Source organism: Macaca nemestrina, chromosome 8 (assembly GCF_043159975.1).
Source record: "Macaca nemestrina isolate mMacNem1 chromosome 8, mMacNem.hap1, whole genome shotgun sequence".
Lineage (NCBI taxonomy): Eukaryota > Metazoa > Chordata > Mammalia > Primates > Cercopithecidae > Macaca > Macaca nemestrina.
The window spans coordinates 83,749,962-83,775,866 of NC_092132.1; the positions used below are offsets into that span (position 1 = coordinate 83,749,962).

The following is a 25,905-nucleotide window of genomic DNA, read 5'->3' on the forward strand; positions in this document are numbered from 1 at the left end:
TGTGTACCAGCTCCTTTTCTAGTTTAATTGTAACACAAATCCAATGCTGCAATAGTAAAACAAATCAGATACTAAAGTTAAGAATGAAAAAGAAGTTGTAAAAACTTGGATAGGGATTAATTTTACTTCTTTTAAAATACTTATATACTTTTATTGTCAACCATTTATGTTATCAATATGTTTTAAATTTATTTTAATTTTTAAAGCAATATATTTTAAATGCAGCTTATAGTGTCCAGTTGATCCTTGAAACTGTGTTTATTTTTCAAATACCATACTAGATTTCTGTTTCTTTTTAATAGAGTGAAAATATTGAAGAAAAATTTAATGCTGTGTTTCTTAAAAGATTGAGATTATTCAGTTCAGTTGTAATTCTCGAGTGCTCTAAAGAACCTCAGATTTTCATCAGTAGCTTTGCAAGTCATCCCCAGGAGCTTCTTTTGGTAGTTGATTATTCTGTTACCAAGTTGTCCTTAAAAAGAAAAAAAAAATTACTTTGTTGGTGGATTTTTTAAAAAGTAGAATGAAAATGAAGCAGTTTCACAGTCTATGTCTGGTTGGTCCTTTAATTTAGATTTCCCCTTATTTTTGCAGATACTTAAAGCTTCAAAAAGACTGCCCCTACCACCACAGGAGGACCAGCCTAACCATACGCTCGCTGTGATAGATCTTGTGAAGCAATTACTGAGCAGATCAAGATCTTTGGGAAGGAACACTAAAGATGTTTTGAATGAATTATAGTCCACTGGCATTTTAGTGTATTTTTTTTTCTTTTTAGAAACACATGTTTCTAAAAAATGTCATGTTACATTCCTGCATGTCCCTTTTGATAGCATTAGTGGATCCATTGGATTTCTTTTTTCTTTTTATGACATAGCTTTTAGTCTTACCTGAATTTATGTGTGTTTTTCAGATAGTAGTTAATAATTATATTGGTGATGTAGCAGCAATTGTGTTGGCAGGGTTTGCATATATTATTAGTAATTAGCACTAACTGTTGGACTGACTTGTGTAAACTGCGTTAAACATGATTTAAAAGCTATTAAGAATACTTTGTGTTAGCACTCCTAAGAACGCTAACAGAGATCATCATTAGCTGTGAAGATTTGAGTTGTATATATCTGCACTGATATTCTTATCAAAAATTTCTACATTAGCTTCAGGTATTCAGATTAACACTTTTGAAATTGTTGTAACTTTTAGCTGATTAATTAGAAAAATGTAATATTTCAATGAAAGTTTTAAATTATCATTTATTTATTCAAATGAGAGGGGAAAGCTGAAATTCCTTGTTAAGACACAAGGAAAAAGAATGACCCTACTATTATCATGCAAAAATGCTTTGTTAGCACCTTAGATTAATCGTATAATAGCTATAGTCTCTTCAGCATTTGTTTAAATTTTAGAAAATCTGTATAAATTACTGGTGCATAACTTAAAGATTATTCCGCCTTTGGCTAATTAAGTAATTTCCCTGCAGCACTAGAGACCGCTCAGTGCTCTTACTAGATGAACTCAGTAACGCCTCGAGCTGGGTTGATTGAGGATCTGTGACAAGCTCACAGAGCCCGATGCCTGCTGCTATTTCACAGCGATGAGCCTTTTTCTTTCTACACTGAAGATTTTCTTCTTTATTTAATGTGGTTTATTTTGGGCTCAGAAATAATTGCTGTGTTGAAAATAATCCTTTGTCAGAAAAGAAGGTAGCTACCACATCATTTTGAAAGGACCATGAGCAACTATAAGCAAAGCCATAAGAAGTGGTTTGATTGATATATTAGGGGTAGCTCTTGATTTTGTTAACATTAAGATAAGGTGACTTTTTCCCCCTGCTTTTAGGGTTAAAATGAAAGAGATTTCTATATTTTTATCACTGTAGATCATAGTTATTATACAATGTAGTGAGTCCTGCATGGGTACTCAATGTGTAATGAAACCTGAAATAATAAGATAATAAGAAAAGCAATAATTTTCTAAAGCTGTGATATGGATGATACAGAGGTGATACTCAAATTATAATAAAGCTCTTCATTTTGTGAATTATAGAATGCTACTTTTTATAAAGCCATATTTTTTTAGGAAAACTAAGTGACATAAAACTGATGAACGAGTAAAATAAGTTTTACTGGATTTTTATAGAACTCTGGACGTTGAGGATTCATTATGCTGTGGTTAACTTTAAATACTTTTTAATTCCAAATATCTGAATTAATGAGCCTTGTCTTTACAAATATGTGCCATTGTGCAACATCAATGGATTTTCTAAAAATAATGTAAATGTCTTCTATTAAATGTTGAGTGCAATAAAATACAGAAGAATTCTCTATATTGTCATTATTTTTGAAGTATAAGATATTTTTAATTTGTTACATAATAAAATCAGTTCATTTTATCCTTACTGGTATTTTAGAAGATTATAGCATTTTTGATTACTAAAATCACAAAGGAATACCTTCAGCCAGTTAATGTATTTCTAACAGATAATGCTTATTTTACATTTACTATCATGCTACATTGCCAGGAGGCAAGATTAAAATTAAATAGCCCCTGCATCCATCCTTTGTAGATTTTGCCCTGCACCTAGAAGTTTTGATTATTCCCTGGATAGCCTGCTGCACCTTTTTCCCCCAAGTTTTTAATTTTTATGAGTATATAGTAGATGTATAAATTTGACTATATGAGATATTTCAATACAGGCATAGAAAATGTACAATAAATTATTGTTGGCTATAGTAACCCTGTTGTGCTATCAAATATTAGATCTTATTCATTGTATATAACTATATTTTTGTACCCATTAGCCATCTTCACCTCCTGCTCCCCTCTCCCCCAGCTACCCTTCCCACCCTCTGGTAACCATCCTTCTACTCTCCACCTCCTTGAGTTCAATTGTTTTAATTTTTAGCACCCACAAATTAGTGAGAACATATGATGTTTGTATTTCTGTGTCTGGCTTATTTCACCTAACGTAATGACCTCCACTTCCATCCATGTTGTTTCAAATGACAGGATCCCGTTCTTTTCTATGGCTGAATAGTACTCCATTATATGTGTACACACATTTTCTTCATTCATCTGTTGACAGACCTTTAAGTTGATTCCAAAGCTTGGCTATTGTAAATAGTGCTGCTATAAACATGGGAGTGCAGATATTTCTTCAATATGCTGATTTCTTTTGTTTTGGATATATACCTAGCAGTGGGATTGCTAAGAGAAAACAATGGGGAAACTGCCCAGGCCATCGGTCTAGGCAATGATTTCTTGAGTAATACCCCAAAAGCACAGGCAACCAAAGCAAAAATGGAAAAATGGAATCCCATTAAGTTACAAAGATTCTGCACAGCAAAGGAAACAACAAAGTGAAGTGATAACCCACAGAATACATCAAAGTATTTGCAAACTACCCATCTATCAAGGGATTAACAATGAGAATATATAAGGAGCTCAGACAACTCCATAGGGAAAAATCTAATAACCTGATTTTTAAAATGGGCAAGAGATCTGAATTCTCAAAAGAAGACATAAAAATGGCAAACATGTATCCAAAAGGTGCTCTACATCCTTGATCATCAGAAATGCAAATCAAAACTACACTGAGATATCATCTCACCTGAGTTAAACTGGCTTTTATCAAAAGACAGGCAGTAATGAATGCTGGTGAGCATGTGGAGAAAGGGGAACCCTCATGTACTGTTAGCAGGAGTGTAAATTAGGTTTCTCAAAAGACTGAAAATAGAACTACTGCCCCACCTTATACATGACTTCATATTGGGAGGATATTAATTTCATCGTGAGAGGATGGAAGGGCAGAAATGGGCATGGAAAGTTCTCTTTTCCATTTCCAGTCTTCATTCTCTGGACAGAAAAGGAGAACTAAATAAGGAAGAAGTCCCTGGGCTTCTAGAACAGGTTGTTTTCAGCTCCAGCATGTCCAGAGGAAACAAAAATGAACACTAATGGTAAGCAGACCCACTTTTATTGAAGCACCCACTCAGCTAAGTACTGTGCGCACATGTCAGGGAGCTGAGTTTTTTCAGCAGATAAGTATTACTCCTGCCTGCAAGTGAGCAAAGCCAAGGTCAGAGAGGTGGGGTGCCTGCTGGCCCAAGGTGACACAGCAGTATTCAGAGCAACTCTCAGGCAGCTGGTGCGAGGTGGAAGCCATTAGAGGGAGGCCAAAGCATGGGTAGGAAGATGGTTAGGCAACTTACTAGTAATAGGTGATGGTGATAGAGCATGAGCTAAGGAAGTGCTAGTAGAGAGAGAAGGGGACTGGAAAGCTGTGACATGAGGACTGGTCAGTGTGGGCGCTCAGGAATAGAGCAGAGTCCCATGTCCAGGTGCAGGGAGAGAACCGATGCCAGTGTGGTAATGCAGTCATTACCACAGGGATGCACAGGCCTGGGTGGAAATTCGCTTTGAATGTATGTTGAGTCCAGCAAGAACTGCTCAGCCAGCAGGTTAGCGCAGTGCTGGAACATGATAGAGTACAGTATATCTGTTTTTTGTTTATTTTTGAGATGGAGTCTCGCTCTGTTGCCAGGCTGGAGTGCAGTGGTGCGATCTCAGCTCACTGCAAGCTCCGCCTCCTGGGTTCAAGCGATTCTCCTGCCTCATCCTCCCAAGTAGCTGGGACTACAGGCATGCGCCACCACTCCCAGCTAATTTTTGTATTTTTAGTAGAGACAGGGTTTCACCATGTTGGCCAGGATGGTCTCGATCTCTTGACCTTGTGATCTGCCCTCCTCAACCTCCCAAACTGCTGGGATTACAGGCATGAGCCACTGTGCCTGACCGAGTACAGTATATCTGAATCCACAAAATCCACAAAAGTGATTTGCTTTAGTGGTTGCATTTAAATATCATATCCTATTCTTTTTAGTAAGGTGTTTATTGTTCTGACAAAATATTTAAGGAGAAAAAAAGTAACATTAAGACAGGTAAAGAGTAGTGTAACATCTTTCTTTTCTGAATATGAATATTTAAACACTAACTATGAGTTACATGTGGGCTTGTACTTTTGTAATTTTCAGGGGTGGGCTGAGCATATAGCTCCCTTTAGTTAATGAATTCCCCATTACTGGGATATAGAGTGTGATTAAAGTAGTATTTTATGGAATATAGCTTCTGAAATTGGTTTTGTTTGTTTTGTAACCCTAGACAAGATTCCTTAGCCTCTGTATGCCTCAGTTGCCGTATTTGTAAAATTATAACTACCTCCTACGAATGGTGAGAAGTTTAAATGGGATAGTCTGTGTTAAGTGCTTAGAACAATGCCTGCATATAATATGGGCTCAAGTCATTTTCCTCTTTGGCACAGTGAGATTCAAATGAGATCTTCCAGAGAAGCATAGGTACAGAGAATAAAGCAAAGTAGCACTTCATTATTATCGCTGCAGAATGCTCCTGGGGTAAGCTGAATCTCATAGAAAGCTCCTTTACCTAAGCTAAATTTAAGCAATAAAACTCATGGAGCCTAAAACGTATTCTCTGTGTATTTTCTCCATATCCGAAAGGAGTCTCAGAACTCAGCTTGTTGATGTGAGGTGAAGGACAGAAGAGGACAAAAATGAGAATAAGAGAGCTTTTGGCCTGGGGCCTGGAATGATCTGTGTCAGGCTTTAGGTCAGACTGCCACCCCGCTTTTAGATACAGCATGGGGAGAAAGATGGTGGCCCTTGTTTCTGGGCATATGTCCAACCACACTCACCCTCCACTTTCCTGGGAGGATGTGAGTCCAGAGGACGTGGGGAGACTTGGCCAGGGCCCTCCCACATCAGGATCAGCACCTTCCACTTCTATTTGGAATGTGACCAGTTCAAACCACTCCTCCTTCCTTATTTGCCTCCCAAGAATGGGAAGATCTGTGGAGAGCCCTAAACTCCCCTTCATGACCAGCACCCACCTGTTCTATCTAGTCCAGTTAGAAACTTGCATTTTACACTTGATTTTTCTAATCACATTAGCCATATGCAATGACTGGGGGATATGGAGGGTTGCAGTGTTCCTGCAGGTAATGCTGATCCCACTAGAAAGAGCTCCTTCAGGACAGGGATTTTTGATGTTTTTCTTCATTGCTGTATATCCGATGACTACAAGGGTGCCAGGCAGACATTATTAGGTGCTCAGTTAATATTTGCTGAATGAACGGTATTGAATGGTCTAATTCAGCAACCTAACTTTATAATAAAGAGGTTATAGTTAAAAAGATCAGAAATTCTAGAACATTCTACCAAGATCCACAAGTCCTTTAAAAAAAAAAAAAATCCTGCATTATTCTTGCAGCACTGCCCAGGAGGTATGTGCTGTCAACCTTATAAAATCAACTTTTTGCAAAACTCAAGACTGGCACTTCTCTGTCCCCTTATTTCTCTTTGAAGAAAGGTACACAATGGTTCAGTGGAAAGAACGTATGCTTTGGAATTGTGTAAACTGCTGGCCTTGATAACTTTGGGGACTCTAATTTCTCAGCCATCTATTTTCTCCTGTGCACAAAGAGGGAGGTAAGACCTTCTCCAAGGGTGTGAGAAGACAAGCGAATCCGTAAATGATGTGCTTAGCACTTAGCCTGGTACACTAGATTTCAAAGTTAGTTCCCCTTTCTTCCTCTTATGGAACAAGAGTTGACTTATAAAAAACCCTTCCTTGCATTAAAACCAGCCTCAGATTTACTTTTCATCTCCCCAAATTGAAATGTTTTATATGAATGAATGTGGGAAACTCCACACCAACAAATTGAGTGATCCGTGTCAATGTTCACTTGACTGCATCCCTAATCTCACTGACATCCTCAAGCAGCTTCTGTGGGAGAGGACAGAGTCTGATTTTTTACCAGTCTCCCAGACTCTGCCTTGTTCCCACTCCAACCCATATGCATACGCCCGTGTTCCTAGAAATACCCAAAGAACAGATAAGTTCCTACTAGGGCCGTAATCAACTGATTACCTTGAAAATTAACTAGATCCTAATTTGCACACTCATCCTGATGTGAAGTTATAGGTGCACAAATGAGGTTAAAAACACATGGTCAGCTCATATGCTGTTGTTTTCCTTGTGAGGGGTGGATGTTCTTTGGCTAGTCTAGGATCTTGGTGGGTGTCACTGTCCTAGGTAATTCTATTTGTGGGAGAGACACTGACTGTGATTTACTTAGTGCATCTGACACAGGTGGGGTCTTGGGTTCATCTCTGGCTTCTCACCTGGGCTTCAGCATGAGCTCCCCCAATGGATCATCTGTGTATATGTGAAGTCCTTAGAGTAGCAGACTAATATTCCAAGCAGTGTGACATGCTGCATTCCTTTAAAGCACATGATATCAATTATTCAAGTTGTTTTCTGGTTTTAAGAGACAATAACAACATTGAACAAGCTTTAATGATGGCTTCTCCCCACCCACATATCTTTGAACCTTAGAGACACCTGGAGTTGATGTATATCACCCACTCCAACTCCCCTACCTTATAGACAAGGAGTACTTAGCCTGGTGCCTAGTCAGTGCTTGGTGACTTTTAGTAGAAGTAATTGAAATATGCCCAAATCTTGATATTTTCTAATGAACTTCATTTGTAATGAATTCAGGATTTAGGAAAATTGAATTGTATGATCAAATATATTTTTCTTTGATTATACTTATTGAATTCATTTAAATATTGTCCTATATTTTGAGATACTGAATGGTGACTTGCATAGTACTTACTATGTTTTGTCTTTAATTTTCAGGAACAAATAGAACAACAGAAGATCCAGAACAAAAAGCAAAAGGTGAGATTGTCAGATAAACAGCCTTTAAAATATACATGGGGAAAAGAATAACATGATTTTATTTTCCATCGAAGAATAACATAATTTTATTTTATGTCACTAATTAGAAGAATTTGCTTCTAGGTTTGTTATTTCAATGATTTTATCATTGACCACTTATTAATATTTTACATAAACATTAAGAGCCAAAGCACAGAAAGAGATTGCAATTCTAATTCTAAATAGCTTCTAATTCTAGTTTTGACATTCACACTCATGTGTCCTTGGGAAAAATACTTAACTTTTGTGCCTCAGTTTTTCTCTTCTGTAACGTAGGAATCATAAGAGTACCAACTTCTGAAGGCTGTGTTTCCATGATAGTAATAAAATGAAAATATACATATAGTGCTTAAAGCAATAACTAACAGGGAAAGCACTTAAGATACATTAAATATTATTTATTGTTGTATGTCAATAACTGTACTAAGTGTAGGAATCCAAAGATTCCTAGAACATGATATCTTTTTCAAGGAACTCTGAATTGTTGGAAAGACGTGGAAACGTAGTTATAGCTATGTAGAAAGAATTATCTCTGCCTTCCAAAAGTTTATTACAAAGGCAGTCTCATAAATTTAATAACCCATAGTATTTTAGTTCAGCTTTCACAGGGGTTCCTAAACTTACTCAGAGTGAAGAACTATTTTTAATGTTAAAAAAGTATATGGATGATCATAGAATAGTGGCTATTTTTAGTATCAGTTGAATGATATGATCTTTAATGATTGAATATTATTACAATTTCAGGAATGCTTTTAATTTAATTTGTAGTGATGAAAGCAGTATGTACATATGTATCTTGTACATATGGTGCATAAGACCTTGCTTGGTGTGCAGATGACACTTGGTGAGCATGTGGAGTTGCTGGCCTCTGGCTGTAATTTCACAGCCCACAAGTTGAGAAGTAGGCCTCTAGTTCATGAAAATGTTTTTCTAACTAGTTGTTTTTAATTTTTGTCAAAGTAGTACAAGGATATAGTTTTAAAAGTTGAGGTTTATAATAAATAGCAGCAGTCCTCTTCCCTACTACTTCATATCCCCAAGTCCCACTCCTAACTTTCTTTTAGCTCTTTCTCTTTCTTTCTTTCTTTCTTTCTCTCTCTCTCTCTTTCTTTCTCTCTCTCTCTCTTTCTTTCTTCTTCCTTCCTTCCTTCCTCCCTCCCTCCTTCCCTCCCTCCCTCCCTCCCTCCCTCCCTCCCTCCCTCCCTCCCTCCTTCCTTCCTTCCTTCCTTACTTCCTTCCTTCCTTCCTTCCTTCCTTCCTTCCTTCCTTTCCTTCCAAGATGGCATCTCGCTCTATCACCCAGACTGGAGTGCAACGGCATGATCTCGGCTCACTGCAACCTCCTCCTCCCCAGTTCAAGCAATTCTCCTGCCTCAGCCTCCCGAGTAGCTGGGATTACAGGCGCATGCCACCACATCAACTAATTTTTGTATTTTTTTAGTAGAGATGGGGTTTCACTGTGTTGACCAGGCTGGTCTCAAACTCCTGACCTCGTGATCCTCCCACCTTGGCCTCCCAAGGTACTGGGATTACAAGTGTGAACTGCTGTGCCTGGCCTTAGATGTTTCTTTCTAGTATTTAGTTATGCATTTGTAAATAATTTGTGTAATTCTGAAGTTTTCTCCTCAATATCAGAAACTGTTCGCTGGCTCTGTTTTATAGATCACTGAGATTAGCTCGATCATCATACTCTAACAAGCTGTCTGCTGTCTTACTTCCTGGATCTTCCAATATATTTAGGATATAACTGTAATAGATAGTGATACATGCTAATGAGAAAATACAAGGCAAGAAGGGGCAAATCAGTAGCTTTTGATAGACTTGATCACTTCCTGTCCTTCAAACACTCCCTTCACATGGCTTGCTGGATATGACGTTCTCTTGGTCTTTCTCCTGCTCTCTACTGTTTGCTTTTCTCAGGCTCTTTGGATGGATGTTTCTCATCTCCTTGACCATTAATCACTGGAGTGCCCCAGACTTAGTCCTCAGAGCATTTCCCCATATACACGCACTCCCTTAATGATCTCATCTAATCTCATGGCTTTAAATGCCTCTGTATGCCACAGATTGGCAAATTTACCCACAGCCTGGGTCTTTTCGCTGCACTCTAGACTGGTGTGTCCAGCTGTCTACATGGTGTCTGCCTGATAACTTCAACGTGTTGGATGTGTAATAATCACTTCAAACTTAACAAGTCTAAAACTGACTCCTGATCTTTGCCCCTCAAAACACACTCCATCCCCTTAAATATTTGGTGCCAACTACATGCCAGGTGTTGTTCTAGACAAGTGGTTGCAGGTGAGAGCAAGACAGACCAGGTTCCTGTTTCAGGGAGCTCACATCCCAATAGGGAGACCAGCAGTACACACACAGACTGAAATTGTGGTAAGAGTTCTGAGGAAACAAAGCAGGAGAGCATGCCGTAGGCAGAAGGGGCTGTGAGTCAGGGAAGAAGGCGTCCCAGGAGGTTAGGGAAACCTAAGCACTCTGAGCAGAGGAACAGTTTGTGCAAAAGTCCTGAGACAGGAGAAAAGGGCCCAAGAAGCTGGAGCACCTGAACAAGCCTAGAGTGTATAAGATGCAGTTAGAGAAAGTCAAAGACTAGACCATGGTGGAAGTCTGGACATTTTTTTCATGCTGTGGACACTACCCAGCCCATGCACATCTCTGTACCAAACAGAGCCCTTTCTCATTTACACATTGACTGGTTTGCTTCTGGGAGGTCCACTGTAATGCATTCTTACAAAGGGAGGGACGGGGAGTCCGAATGGTGGGCATGGCTTGTTGCAGAAAAACAGGAACACTTGCAAACCCTCCCCAAATCTGCTGCTCACAGGATGGTTGCAGTTGTGAGCTCCTCACATCTCTGCCCCTCATGCTCCAGACCTCCCATTCCAGCCTTAGCAGCCCGTACCTTCCCCTGCACTGCCAGGTATCCTCGGTGCACAGGTCTGACCTCCAGGGACTCTGATCCTAAAGGGGGTTTGCCAGGGGAGTGTAGGGGCTGGGACCTCTGGAACCTGCAAGGAGAATCATTGCAACAGCTTCTGTTGACTGGTTTGTCACTCTCCCCCCATTTAAAATTAGCACTTTAGATCAGTACCAACCAAAATATGTTTGTAACTAAAGTATTTTATTAAGGGGGAAATGCAGGAATAGACAGAATTAAAATAAATAATGAATCAATGTTATCACAGATTTATTAAAAATCTGTTGGAGCAAATTGTGAGCTGTGTAAATTCCATGTATTTTTTACCAAATCGATTCATATGGTACTGTTATATGGTAGGGAAAAGGGAAAGGGAAACATTACGTATCTGGAATATGTAGTAAAAAAATGGAATGTCCTTCACTCATCAGACTTTAGTTTCATAATAACAGAAATTGAAATGTTTTAAGGCAAAATAGGCCCTCATTTGCAGACATCTGTTACTTAAAAGTCAAATCAGACTGTTTTTATGTTTTAGATAAAATTGCGATATCAGTTTCTCCCCACTGGATGTCATCTTTTCCCACATATTCCATAGCCACGGTCACAAAATGTGTAAACCACAAAATAATCCAATACAAAAATGGCTTGTTAGATGTCAAATTCAAACAGTCATTTGCGTTCATCCATTTATTGAGTACATAGTGAGTACTTACGATGTCCAGGCTCTGTTTTAGGCACTGGGCCTGAAACAGTCAATAAAACAGTCACAGCTCTCATTGTACTTGCATTTCAGTGTGTATAGGGAAGAGAGTGGGCTAGATATGTAGTTTTAAAAAAATTAAAATATAACAGGCAGTGTTAAGTGTGAAAAGGAATATAAGGCAGGAAAAGAAAACAGAATGAGCAGGAGGTGTTGCTGTGTAATAGGCCTCTTGGATGGTGACTTTTAAGCAGAGATTTGAAGAGGCAAGGGCCTGAGCTGCACCACTGTCTGGGAGAAGAGTTCTGAGACTTGGGGAGCATTTTCATAGTCCTTAAGGCATGTGTGCTTAGCATGCTTGAGGCTTAACAAGGAGGCGATTGTTGGCAAAGAATGTGTGAGAGGAGAGTGTAGGAGTGCATGAGACCAGAGTAGTCAAGGGTTCAAATCACATAGGCCTTCGAAGAAAAAAGTAAGAACTTGTGTATTATCTCCAGTGAGATGGCCATTGGGAGATTCTGGGCAGAAGATGGATATGATTGCATTATGTTTTCAAAGGCTCATTCGAGCTATAGGGGTGCAAGATTGGAAGCAGGGAAACCAATTAGGAGACTATTGCAGTGGTCCAGGCAAGACATGATGATGACCGGGATTACAATGTAGAGTAGAGGTGGTAAGTGCTGGTTAAATTCTACATATATTTGGATATAAAGTTAGTAGGGTTTGATAATGGGTGGGATAATGGAGTGAAAGAGGTCAAATATAGATCTATGGCCAGTCACAGTGGCTAATGCCTATAATCTCAGCACTTTGGAAGGCCAGGGAGGATCGCTTGAGGCCAGGAGTTTGAGACCAGCCTGGGCAATATAGTGAGATACTGTCTCAACAAACAACAACAACAAAAACCCAACACTTAGCCAGGAATGGTAGCATGCGCCTATAGTCCCAGCTACTCAGGCGTCTGAGGTAGGAGGATCAGTGCTGCAGTGAGCTATGATCACGCCACTGCACTCCAGTCTGGGCAACAGAGCAAGATCCTGACTCAAGAAAAAAGAATTCACGCTAACCTGAAAAGTGATGCTTTGACAAATTCACCGAACACAAAAATGTGCAATATGTTCCTGATTTAGTATATTATCAAAGATCAGTTACCAGTTGGGATTTGTGAGCCTTTAAAGAAATTTGAAGAGCAAAGGAAATGTGTTTTTGCTTGTATGTATCCATGTGTGCACGTAGGTGGTGGGTGTTAGATAAAATTGTATTTGTATTGTGGGCTTTTCCTGAACTTTTTTATTTAGACTTATACTTAATATCTTATTAAATTATTCATTACAATTAAGAATATGTGTAAACAGTATTTACATGTCTTTAAAACATTTAAAGATTTCCTGGGTACTCTATGTATTTTTTTAAAAAGTCATAATCAGTGCCCTAACAAAACACCAGATGGCGCTAGAAAACAAATCACATTTACACTAACAGAAATCACATCTGCAAAGCAACTTACAAAAAGGTGGAGATGGCTGTATTACAGCCAGTAAATCAGCTTGGTGCAACTGGCACTTCATATGGATAGTTCTTAGTTTTCTGTGATCATAAAGAACATAACAGACATAGTTAATAATCAAGTGTCATTCAGAAGTTTTCTTACTTAAAAAATCTTCAATGAAGTTTTCCTTGTGATTCTTACAACTGTATATAACATATTTGAACAAAGTTCTCTATTGCTTTGATGATAAAAAATAAACTTCTTAGTGCAGCACATGACGCATCTCAGGAGATAGCCCCCGCTTATGGCTTCCCTGTGTTCAAAATGCTCTTCCTAATCGCTCCACTTCCCTTTTATCAATCCATTTATTAAAACTGAGCTTAGATGTTCTATCTTTCAGGAAGCCTTCTCTGACTGCACTCCCATCTCCTACCCCAGACCAGAGAGTGTGTTTCTCTTTTTGTTCCCAAGATGCCTTGTGCTTACAGATTTTTTATTACCACATATTTTGAATTTTCCTTTTAATTTCTAGACAAAAAGCTTATAAAGAATAGGAACCATGACCGACCCTTCTGCCCTTAAACTAATGAGAGTTTATAGAGTTCTCCAGAGAAACAAAATGAATAGGATGTGTGTATGTGTATACATATAGAAATAGATACAGATAGAGATTTATTATAAGGAATTGGCTCATGTGATTATAGAAACTGGCATCTGCAGAAAAGAGTTGATGTTGCAGCTTGAGTCTAGAGGCAGAATTGCTTTTCCTTGGAAGGAGATAAGACTTTTTCTTAAGGCCTTCATCTAATTGGATCAGGCCTACTCATATTATGGAGAGTAATCTGCTTTACTCAAAGTCTACTGATTTAAATGTTAATCTCACCTAAAAATACTTTCTCAGCAATATCCAGACATGTTCAACCAAATATCTGGGTACCATGGCTTAGCCAAGTTGACAAATATAATTAATTATCACACTATTCTAGTAGTACTTAACCATAGATAGGGGGTGCTGACTAAATAGTTGTAGTATGAAAAAAAATGTGACTAACCTCGTTCCCTTTCATTCTTGCCCCTTCATCTGATAGTGATATTATAAGATGCAAATAGCCTGAATGGTGGGCAGGAAGAGTTATAAACAGAAAAGTCAAAGTATGAATTAACTTTAAGTGTTTACTAACATATTTGCTACATTTCAAGTTATTTTCAGATGGGTTCTTGTTTAAGCCTTACCCATCAATCTTATGAGTTAAACATTTTTCAGCTCCATTTCTTCATTTTTTTTAATCCTCTTTCTCACTCCCCTACTTTCGTGACTATAATTACATGTATATTAGACTGCTTGAAAATGTCCCACAGGTCTATGAAACTTGGTTTATTTTTAGGCCTGGCACGATGGCTTATGCCTGTTATCCCAGTAATTTGGGAGGCTGAGGTGGGTGGATTACTTGAGGTCAGGAGTTCAAGACTAGCCTGGCCAATGTGGTGAAATCCCTTCTCCACTAAAAATACAAAAATTAGCCAGGTGGTGGTGTGTGCCTGTAATCCCAATTACCTGGGAGGCTGAGGTGGGAGGATCACTTGAGCCCTGAAGGCAGAGGTTGCCATGAGCTGAAATCACACCACTGCCCTCAAGCCTAGGTGACAGAGCAAGACTCTGGCTCAAAAAAAAGAGAAAACTTTGTTCATTTCTTAATCATTTTTCCCCTTGGATTGCATTTCTATTATTCTGTCTTCAAGTTCAGTGACTCTTCTGCCATTTCAAATCTGTGTTGAGCTCATCTAGTAAAGTTTTCATTTTAGCTGTTCTTTCCAACTTAGATCTCCAACTGCTTCTTTTTTGTAGTTTCCATTTCACTATGAAGATTCCATGTCTGTTTACTCATTAATACTATGTTTTTATTTAATTCTTTGTACTTATCTATAATCAACAATTTGAAGTATTTTTCTAATAAACCCAATATTTGGGCACAATGGCAGGCAGCTGCAGTTGACTCCTTTTTTTTTTTTTCTGAGACTGGGTCAGGTGATTCCTATTTTTTTGCATATCTAGTAATTTTTGGTTGAAAACTGGGTCAGGTGATTCCTATGTTTTTGCATATCTAGTAATTTTGGTGTATATAATTTGTTATATCAACTTTGGAATTTGTTTTGTTCTTTCTAAGGACTGTTGGTGTGTAGTAGACAGTTAACTTGGCTGGACTCAAATTGAAAAATCTGGCTCTCCAACAGTGTAAAGCAGCTAATATCTCTGCTCAGGAGTTTTAGCTTCTAATTGCTGTGTTTAAAGTCTGGTCAGCAAGGTTGGAGGTGTCTTGTGCCTTCAGAGTTTATTTGTTTGCCAAAGATTTGAGTAGAATTCATACTCAGATTTTGAGACTTGCTTCTGGAATTTTCCCTTGCTTCTGGGATTCACTATCTAAATTTCAGTTGCCTGGCCAACCCCAAGTTCTGCCCTCTTACACCTCAAGCCAGTAGGACTTCTATCTCCTGTATGGGGAAATGTACTCAAGAAAACATAACAAACTTGTACATTTCATCAGAAGCTGCTCTTTCTGGGGATAGATTTATATAGTAGTCAGCCTCGAAGGCAACCCCCAGTGATTCCTGCCTCCTGGTATTCATGCCTCTGTGTAGTTTTCTGTCTATTGAATAAAGCTGACCTGTGTGGCCAAAAGAATATTGCAGAAGTGACAGAGTGTGACTTCCAAGGCTAACTCATAAAAGATGTTGCAGCTTTTATGATAATCCCTTTTAATCGCTCACTCTGGAGGAAACCAGCTGCTACATTATGAGGGTATACAAGAAGCTGTGTCCATATAGCAAAAAACTTGTGAAATAGAATAAATGTTTATGGCTGTTGTAAGGTGCTGAAGTTGGGGATGATTTGCTTTTGAAGTCATTATAGCTAATCCATCCCCCTCAAGTTTCTGCTAGCTTTTTCACCAGATTCCCTGGGGCTATCCATGAAGGTGGAAAGTAAGTAATCGAGGGATGGCTTTGGCTTGTGAGCTTGGGAAGTATGAAGTGTGGTCCTTTCCTTTAAAAATTTATTCATCCATCTTATTGAGATGAGAACTGTAGTGCCTGGCTGCAAAGACACCTGTCATGAAGTTGCAATCATTCAGTCTCTGAGGGTCCGTTCCACTGATGCACATGGGCTTGATCAAGCCATCACTGTCTTGAACTTAGTTAGTGCATGGTTAGCCTAGTTAGAGCTGTCTTTGTCTTTTTGTTGCCCACTGGAGAAGCTTTAGCCTTGTCTTTAGCAGTCCTGAAACACTAGGTATTCCTCATTGACAACAACCTGCCTAGATGTTGCAGCACAGGCTGGTGGTTCAGTTCCAGCTAACCACTAGGCCTAGTAATTTTTCCATGTTGTAGAAGAGCAATGTAGCAATACCATAATTAAACCAACTGAAGGAAAAGCTTTGAAAAAACTGTCTCCCGTCCACCCTTGCAGCTGTGAAAAGTGGTTATGAGATAACTGCTCTTAAAGATTTATTATAGTCATTACATTCAACAGCTACAGTAGTTTTAGTGGTTCCTAAAATATACCAGCAGTTATTGTCTGATTACTTCCACAGATAAGTTAATTATACAAGATTTCTGACTCTCATACAAGCCTGATTTAGAGAGAAGTTTAATTATGGCAATTTTAGTGATTGAAATAAGCTCAGCATATATCACCAGTCTTAGCAAATATAGTAGAGCTTTTTAGCTGTGTTGAAATACACATTCTCTTTGTTTTTATTTTTCATTTCATGATTTCTAACCATAGTGTAGTACATGTGATAATTTAGGACACCTGTTTTCACCAGAGTGCATCTTCAGTCAAACACACCACAGGACAATAATAGCAAATTCCTCATTATCATTAAAATCCCATTCTACTGCTGCCCATGGAGCACTCCACATTTTACAAAGCTAATTTATATAATGCTTGTGACAATGTGAGCAGGAAAGTAAAATATGTTTCTTAAGGAAAAAAAAATCAGGTACTGGTATGTTTTAAAATGATTGTTAGGATTGTAAATTTTTTTAATGATGGAAGATGTGACTCTCCTTCAAATCAAGCAATCCACTTCATTGTTTATGAACACATTGTCTATTTGCATACTGAGGCAAATTAAAGATTAACTTTAACCACATATGCCTAAATTCACTTAAAATTAAGCTTTCAAAAAATGTGCCATAAAAAGACAGTGCTGTGAGTTGTTGAATATATTCATTTATTTAAACTTCAAATTGGTGACTACCTTAGTTTGAAAAATGCATTACTGAAAATTACCTTAGTGTGAGCCCTGTAGACCTCTTCCCTATAGCACTTTTCATTCTTCTAATATAATGGTAGGTCCAGTGGCATTTAGAGCGGTAGTTCCTGCCATATTTTTTATGTTTTTTCACTTAAAAATCAAATATATATTGACAATAGGAAAATATTAGTAATGGTGAAAATAAATCAAATTCTGTTTTATTTTGAGTGATTTTATTACATCCTGCCTGGGAAGCCAGTCTACCACCTTTCCTTAATACCATGAATGTCAGTCATGCCTTTCCTCTTTGCTGCAATGCTCTTTCTTCTTCCTCTTCATCCACTGGGATCCATCCCACAGTCCTTTGCTGCTACCATGCCTGGTCAGCAGTGACAGAGAGGTGGGTGAGCGTGGAACGAAGATTAGGCATCTCCCACAGGCAGTGTCTGGAGGCCATGCAGGAGGCAGCAGGCAAATCTATCTCAGAAATATGGAGAAACCCAGCCTCACAGGGATTCTGGAACAGACCACAAGTAAAGCTGCCAGCAGAGGATGTTCGCTGACAGAAAGCAGGATTTCCACGTGGAGGGGTAGCATTGGATCCTCAGAAGTACTGGAATAGCACAGAGAGCCCGTCGCTAGCCCTGCCACGTCGTTAGGAGCTGGTCCAGGATGAAGGTAGCAGGGCATGAGCTCAGTGCCAGGAGAGCAGCCGCACTCGTGGTGTATCACCTGCCATAATGCTTTTATCCAACCTTCCCTTTTCCTCCTCGCCCTCCATCTGGAACAGCTGAAGCTAACATATAGATAATTAACTGCTATTGAAACCAGTAATGCACCCAAACAAAACTAGGTTCTCCTTAGGCACACTGTATACCGTAGCATTTCCCACCCCTACCTGCCTGCTAGTCTCACCCAGCTCTGTGTCACTGCTGGCCAGGCACAGTGACATCAAAGGACTGCAGGATGGATCCCAGTGGATGAGGAGGAAGAAGAAAGCGCATTAGAATCACATGGAGCAGAGTTCAGACAGTGCCCTGGGTCCCACCCTCAACTATTCTGATTTCATTGCTCTAGGTGTGATAATTCTCATGTGTAGTCATGGCTGAGAAGTGTTAGTTAACATGCGCTGCTGACCTAGTCAGTCTGGTCTGTGTACCAGGCCCATCTTAACTAAAAATTGTTATTGGCATCACCTGATTCAGAAATCATTTTTTGACAATATTTGAATCCCATTTGAAGGGGTTTTTAAATAAAATATAATGCCAACCAAAGGATTGTTTGAGAAAAGCTGAACCTGTAGTATGAAAAAAAAATTGTAAGTTTATTAAACAGCTATTTTAAAGATAACCATATGAGCCACAAATGGTAAGCAAACCTAGCTGTACTGAGGAGCTGAGGAAACCTTACTTCCTTCTCATGGTGTGGACAGAATACCGGGCTTGACAGTCGAGGCAGCTGTTCCAGCCTGAATTCTGGCGTAGACCCTTTTCATCTCATGGCCCACGTTCTGTCTCGTCGGCAGACTCTCACCTCACTCAGCTCCATTCCTTTACCAAACCGTGCAAATTTGAATCAGGACTAAAAGACTAATTTTAACAAATTCTCAGTTGCCACTACATGTGCTCAAACTTCAGATATGAAAGAACAAGATTTTTATCAATGATATTTTCAAAGGTCTAGCTTTTTCTGATGCCATCAGTTACTACTGCATTGATGCCAGCAAGTGCTGGAAGAAAGGTGAGCCTTTCCCAGTGCTGCAAATGTGTTGCCTGGGAAAGACAGCAGCTGCCTCTGACCTTGGACTGGAGAGACCCGCTTGACCATTGGCTCAAGTCCCCCATCCTCCTCCCTATTGCTGTCCTCATTCTCCACCCTCATTTGAGCAGCTGAGGGCAGACACTATCCTCTTTGAGATTTTTGCTGCTTAACTATTTGAGGCAACTAATTAAGTCCTCATCATGTATGTGGGGACATGTCATTTACTGAAGAAATATTGCTATATAGGATGAAGATGTTTGAGGAAAAACATAACCCTAATAATAAATGGCAGGTGCATTCCACTTCATTGGTTCACTTTCTGCGAAGGGACATAGCTGTGCTTTGTACTCAGAAGGTACTCAGCATTTCCTGGGACATTGCCATAGACCCACTCATGGGTCTCTCATGCCAGAAAGAATGTTGTTGTTTTTTCCTTTCACTCTTATTATTAACGTAATAAGAAAACATTACTGAGGGCATAACGGTACTTCTTTCATGGTTCCTCTCCTAAATTATTTACTACTAGATATGCTAACCACTTAAGGTGAATATATAGCAATTTATGTTGTGAATTCTAAACTCATTTCAAACTATAAATATGTTTGTTGAGTTGGTCATGGTAGAATCAGAGAACACTGATTTTTGCCTTTGGATTCATTTTTAAAAGTCAGCGTGCATGGATGAACGGAGTAGGAGAAAGAATTATATATATTCCGACACACTTTCATTTACAGGGGATTCATTTGTGTCTGGTGAAGGCCAGGCGGCTTGCACCATGTCCTGGGACTTCAGCCATCCCTTGACATGTTGATCCTTCTTAAAGAATGGAAGGGGGAACTGAATAAAGAAGATAACAGCTTCTAGCTAAGAAGGATGATGTATTAATTTGCAAAATATTTGGGCTCCTTTTATGTGCTATGCTCTGTGGAGCCCTCTGAAAGCAAAGCAAGTAGTACTCTACAATGTAAAGAGGTAGAGACTATGAACGAAATGCTGTAGGAACACCAGGAGGAAATGACACACTGCTGGCAGGAGATGGAAAGCAACCGGAGTCTTCATGGAGCGATGACATTTGAGCTGGTCCTCAAATAGTGGGTGAGGGTTGCACCCATACAAGAGCCCTGTGAACTCAGATACTGAAGTGTGATAAGTTGATGTGGAAAAAATATCACAGGTGTTTCTGCTCACAGCAAGCCCAGCAGTACTCCAAGAGCAGTACTTACTCGGGTATCATGGGCTATGCGCTCTATATAGATTAGATTAGAGTCTTGCCTTAAAAATCCTTGATACCACTACTTTTTGGGAAAATTATCATAATTCATTTTTTTCTAATATCTAATGACTTTTACTCTTTTGCTATATCAGTACATTGATGATGCCTTCTCCTCTTTGTCCCATTCCTGTTTCATAATAATTTAATGAAATTAAAGTAACAGATTTAATTAAAACCTAATCTACAATTATATGTATATATTATTTATCTGAAGGCTTTGGGGTGGGCCAGCTACCACAATTAAAATATCAACTTGATTAAAGTTGTGTGAAGCACACTTTAAACTTGAAATAAAAGTGAATAAAATCTATTTATACAGTGTGATGCCTTTAATTGATACCCTTTACATAAAAGTCAAGGTTTGATAAAGTTATGTTTCAGGTAATAACCTTGATTTTTATGTTTCATTGAAATTTGGCTCCTCTCCCCCAAGGATCACTGACTTCTTTGTGCATTTATATCATCATATTAGTGATGTTATTACTAATGTCATTCAGCTAGTCATAGGGTGGAAGTAGCATTAATTGCAAATTACAGCTTCAACATAAAACCAATGAACTTGGGTGAGCATTTAATTTCTGGGCCTTGTCACTTTGATTCATACTGTATCTTTGCTTTTTAACTGCTGCTGTGAGCATACATGTGCATTCTCTGCAGTATATTTTTTCATGGCACTTCCAGACAGTCCTAAGAGTCAAGCAGTATAGGACCCAGCAGGGTATGTGTTGTTGCGCCATTAATTGCATACCTCTGTGCCTTCTGAGGAAGGAGGCCAAAGGCGGATTGTCTTTTACCCCCTGAGAAGTATGATAATAGCTTGACAATGCTCTTACTGGAGTATTTCTCTGTGATTATGAAATACAAGTGAAGAGACTTGCTAGAAAGAAAAACGAGGAATATTTTAAATTGCCTTTTAGATTAATAGTATCAAACACACTTAGTGCATTGGTACTAGTGTCATGGAAATACACAAGAGGTTTCCATTCTTGGTCAGTCTGAGTTTGGGGTTTGATCTGTTTTGTTTTTAGATTAAAGTGTGTGACTGAATGTGGTGTTGGAGGTCAAGGCTCTTGTGAGCCCTATTCTTTTGCCTGCTTCAGCTTTTGAGTAGCCATTATTATCATTTTATCAGTGAGTAGTTTCCTTATAGCCGTATGAATTTCTCCTACTAGTGTGAAATCACTTATTCTAGAAAATTCTTGCAGTACAGTAGAAAGGGTTCTTGACTAGGAGTTTTAATCAGCTTTACCAATTCTTATTTGCTGTTTCATCTTGAACAAGTCTCCTGGCCTCTCTGAGCTTTTTTCCCCATGTGTAAAACATGGAGATAATTCTACTTGCACTCCTGCATTTTTCGTGCAGGTCAGATGGCCATTTGGCTTTGTCACTGATGTCATGCTATACAGATATGAGCAACTCTTATCATTACTTTCCCTCCAATGATCACTTTGTATAAAATGCATGTTATCTCTAAGTCCAAATGCAATAGAAGAGTAATGTGATATTTCTTGTGTATGTTCCTTTTCTAAGAGGCTCTTAATGACTGTGATACACTTTATCCACATGACATTCTAGTGTCTTTAAGTGCAAGAGAAGGGTGGTGGTTCTTCAGGGATGTTTTTCTAGGAGGTGTTTATATGTGAAAAATGAAAATCTACAAGTTGAATAAGGTATGAGAATATTGGAAAGCTATTTGAGGAATGCTTGTAGTGGCATCTCATTAAAGAGTAAGTTATGCTTTCCTTCTACCTTGAGTGTTACAGCTTTATTAACACTGAGTTTGGAGACAGCTAACAAAAAAAGCTAAATGCTTAAGGGATTTATTATAAAATTCAATAGTGCCATTAATTTCCATGTATGCTTTAAATTGCTGGGAAAAAATAATGTATTCAGCAAAGAAGCAAGTTCCTGCTTCCTCCCCTGAGTCTGCTTGATTGTGCAATTGGTCTCTCATTCTTTAATTAAACTTGTCCAAAGATAGGATCCGCTAAAGTGTTTACTGTATAAATAGTTTTCATTCCCAGTGTGCAAGTTTAAAACCGTGGTAAAAAGAGTTTGCCATCTGTTAACAACCAAAACATGTGGTGTGCTGTTGCATAAAAATAAACTGCACATTATTCATAAAAGAGATCACAACATATATCACATCTTTTGGGCTGACAATAATCTGCGATGTGTTGGAATGTCACCTCCTTCTAAGTGACAGTATGCTCAGTAGTACATTATGTTAAAAAACCTGATCATCTGTAAATGTAATAAAAATAATTCATGTATTTTTATTCAAGTGAAATTGATTTATCTGAATGTCAGTGTTACTGATAAGAAATTATAATTTTTAATTTTTTCTTTGATATTTTTAAATCGAAATTTTCCTGAGTTTTATTTTTAAGTCTTCCCCCCGCCTAAAATTTAACCATTTAGTTTAGCCAGGAATTTCACCATTTCTCTCTCTTTCTGCCCTACCATTGCCTCAGCCCTGTGACATCTCAGGCTTGTGTATCACATCCAGGGAGTCTTCTGGCCTCTAGTTTTCGCCCTTCTGCATATACGTACCTACCACAAGAGAAAGTTCTTGAAAGACAGGATTCATACATTCACTCATTGAAGCCATCAGTAATACCACATTGTCTGTGGAGCAAAGTCAAAATTCAGAATTTTGTTCAAGGCACCCCATAATTTGGCTGTAAGCCACCTGTGTAGCCTTGGCCCTAATATCCATGTCCCTGTACTTTATAGAATTCCACAAGATTTTTCACAAATCCCTGAAAATGCCTTTTCACATTTATACGTACATACTTTCCCCTTTACCTGAAATATTTTTCACTGTCTACCTCATTCCAAATTAGATCTGTGCCTCAAGAGTCAGTTCTAATGTTCTGTCATTCCTTAGTTCTTTCCTTGTTTTTCCAATTAGTGGTAATCCTTTGCTTCTTTCTGTTCCCAGAGCACTTTGTAATTCTTACTTTGCATGATCATTTTCAATCTTTCATTCTAGTCATTAATTTACTTCCCCCCTACCACTTTCTAATGTGTGAAGGACTTGGGGATAGGGATTGTCTTGTTTATCTTTGTGTCCCCACACTAGTTAGCATAATACCTGTGAGGCACTCAATAAATACATGTCAAAATGGTTTGAAAACAGTCACACATCGTGTTCTGGAGAATCCAATAAGCAAACTAATGCAATGGAGAAATTTAGACAAATAGGTCAGGGCAGATTGTCATATTCCAGATTGGATTTTTTCTTCTGTGTAGCAGTAGTTATGGATGTCCTAAAATGATTTTGGCTCTTTTCTATTCAGTATTTCTTAATAGACAAGAATGGACATTAATATCTCACGAGATTCTGCAGGAAGTTCTGATTCGTTTGTTTCACACAAAACCAATTGCTGTCTTTGGACCTTGTGTAGGTCCCATTTCAAATTAACAAACTCTAAAAATACAAATTTTTAAGACAATCAGGGAAATGTAAACACTGATTATTCAGTGACAGTATCCAACTATGATATTCAGAAATTATTGCAAATTTCTTTTTTTTCTTTTTTCTTTTTTTTTTTTTTTGAGATGGAGTCTCTGTTACCTAGGCTGAAGTGCAGGGGTGCAATCTCGGCTCAACCTCCACCTTCCAGGCTCAAGCAATTCTCCTGCCACACCCTCCCAAGTAGCTGAGATTATAGGCACCGACCACCATACCCAACTAATTTTTGCATTTTTAGTAAAGATGGGGTTTCACCATGTTGACCAGATTGGTGTCGAACTCCTGACCCCAAGTGATCTGCCCACCTTTGCCTCCCAAAGTGCTTGGATTACAGGCATGAGCCACAGCGCCCAGCCATGAATTTCTTTTTAGATATGGTAACAGTATTGTGGTTATATTTTTATATGTTTATTATAACAACTTCACTGAGATATAGTTAATATACAATAGACTTCACCTAAAGCATACAGTTTGATAAGTTTTGACACGTATGAAACTGTAAAACCCTCACCACAATCATATAATGACCATATCCAGTGATCCCAAGTTTCCTGGTGCTGCTCTGTAACCTCTCCTGGATGTTCTTCCTCTGTGCCCCTCTCCAACCCTGGGAGCCACTGATCCGCTTAAGGTCCCTACAAATTAGTTTACATTTCCCAGATTCAGTGGCTGGAACCTCCAGTAAAATGCCGAGAAGTTATGCATGGACGTCTTTGTCTTTTTCCTAATTTTGGGGGTAGGAGAGGGTAGAATTCAGTCTGTTACCATTTAGTATTATGTTAGCTTTAGATTTTTCATAGATGCTCATTATCAGATTGAGCAAGTTTCTTTCTATGTCTACACCACTTCAAGTTTTTTTTCAGAAATTGGTTTTAGATTTAGCCAAAGGCTGTTTTAATGTCTAATGAAATGACCCTATGATCATATGTTTTTTTTTTCATTTTTATGTATAATATAAATTGCACTGATTGATTCCAGATGTTAAAACAACTATACATTAATACATTTCTGAGATAAAAATCATGATGCATTATTCCTTATGTATCTTGTTGGATTGGATTTGCTAACATTTTGATAAAAAATTTTTTACATCTGTGTTCATGAGGGATACCAGTTAGTAGTTTTGTTTTCATGAAGTATCTTTATCTGATTTTGGTTTCATAATAATGCAGACCTCACAGAAGGAGATGGGAAACAACTCCTTCTCTTTAAGAATTTATGTATTATTTCTTTGTTGAATGTTTGGTAGAATTCACTAGTGTAGATGACTGGGCCTATTATTTTGTGTTTGGAAAGTTTTTAACCATAAACTTTATTTATTTGACTGATACAGGATATGCAGGTTGTTTATTCTTGAGTAACCTTGGGGGTAGTTTGTGTCTTTCAAGAATTGTGTTGATTTCATCTAATTTGTTGAGTTAATTGACCTAACATTATTTATAATATTTATTATTTGTTTAATAATTATAGAATCTGCAATGATATCACCTGACTCATTCGTGATGTTGGCTATTTATGTTTATTTGTGTCTTCTCTCTCTTTTTCTTAATCAGTCTGGTGGAGTATCGATTTTAGTTATCTTCTCTCAAAATCAGCTTTATTGTTATTATCTTTCTCTGGTATTTTCTTGCTTTCTAAGTTATCAATGTGTACCTTGATCTTTATTATTTCCTTTCTTCCACTTCCTTTACATTTAATTTGTTGTTCCTTTTTGAGTTTTTTTTTTCTTTTTTTCTTTTTCCTTTTTATTTTGAGAGGGAGTCTCACTCTGTTGCCCAGGCTGGAGTGCACTGGCATGGTTCAAAGCTCACTGCAACCTCTGTTCTCCCGGGTTCAAACAATCATCTCACCTCAGTCTCCTGAGTAGCTGAGATTACAGGCACTCGCCACCACACCTGGCTAATTTTTGTATTTTTAGTAGAAACGAGGTTTTACCATGTTGGCCAGGCTGGTCTTGAACTCCTGACCTCGTGATCCACCCGCCTCAGCCTCCCACTTGCAAAGGTGTATATTTTGCTATTGTTGCAGGGAGTCTAGAAATGTCATTTAGATCAAGTTGCTTCATACCATTGTTCAGATCTTCTGTATCCTTGCTGTTCTCTCTGCTTGTCCTCTCTACTTGTCCTATTAATTACTGAGGGAGGACTAACAAAGCCTCTGATGGAATTGTGGATTTTCCTATTATCTTTTAAAAATTCTGTTGGGTTTTGTTTAGT

The 25,905-nt window shown here is 38.4% G+C and overlaps 1 protein-coding gene across 38 annotated transcripts in view; it reads left to right on the forward strand.

The window, feature by feature from the left end:
• Window positions 1–25,905, forward strand: part of LOC105482229 (aspartate beta-hydroxylase) — a 221,339-nt gene that overhangs the window by 97,331 nt on the left and 98,103 nt on the right. For 29 of the 38 annotated variants that reach the window (XM_071068186.1, XM_071068191.1, XM_071068188.1 and 26 more), the window contains one exon: window positions 7,720–7,761. In XM_071068186.1, the coding sequence (XP_070924287.1) occupies window positions 7,720–7,761 (42 nt within the window). Of the gene's footprint in view, window positions 1–594; window positions 7,768–25,905 lie in introns of those variants that run through there. The other 9 variants (XM_011742237.3, XM_011742244.3, XM_071068212.1 and 6 more) reach the window with 1 other exon arrangement.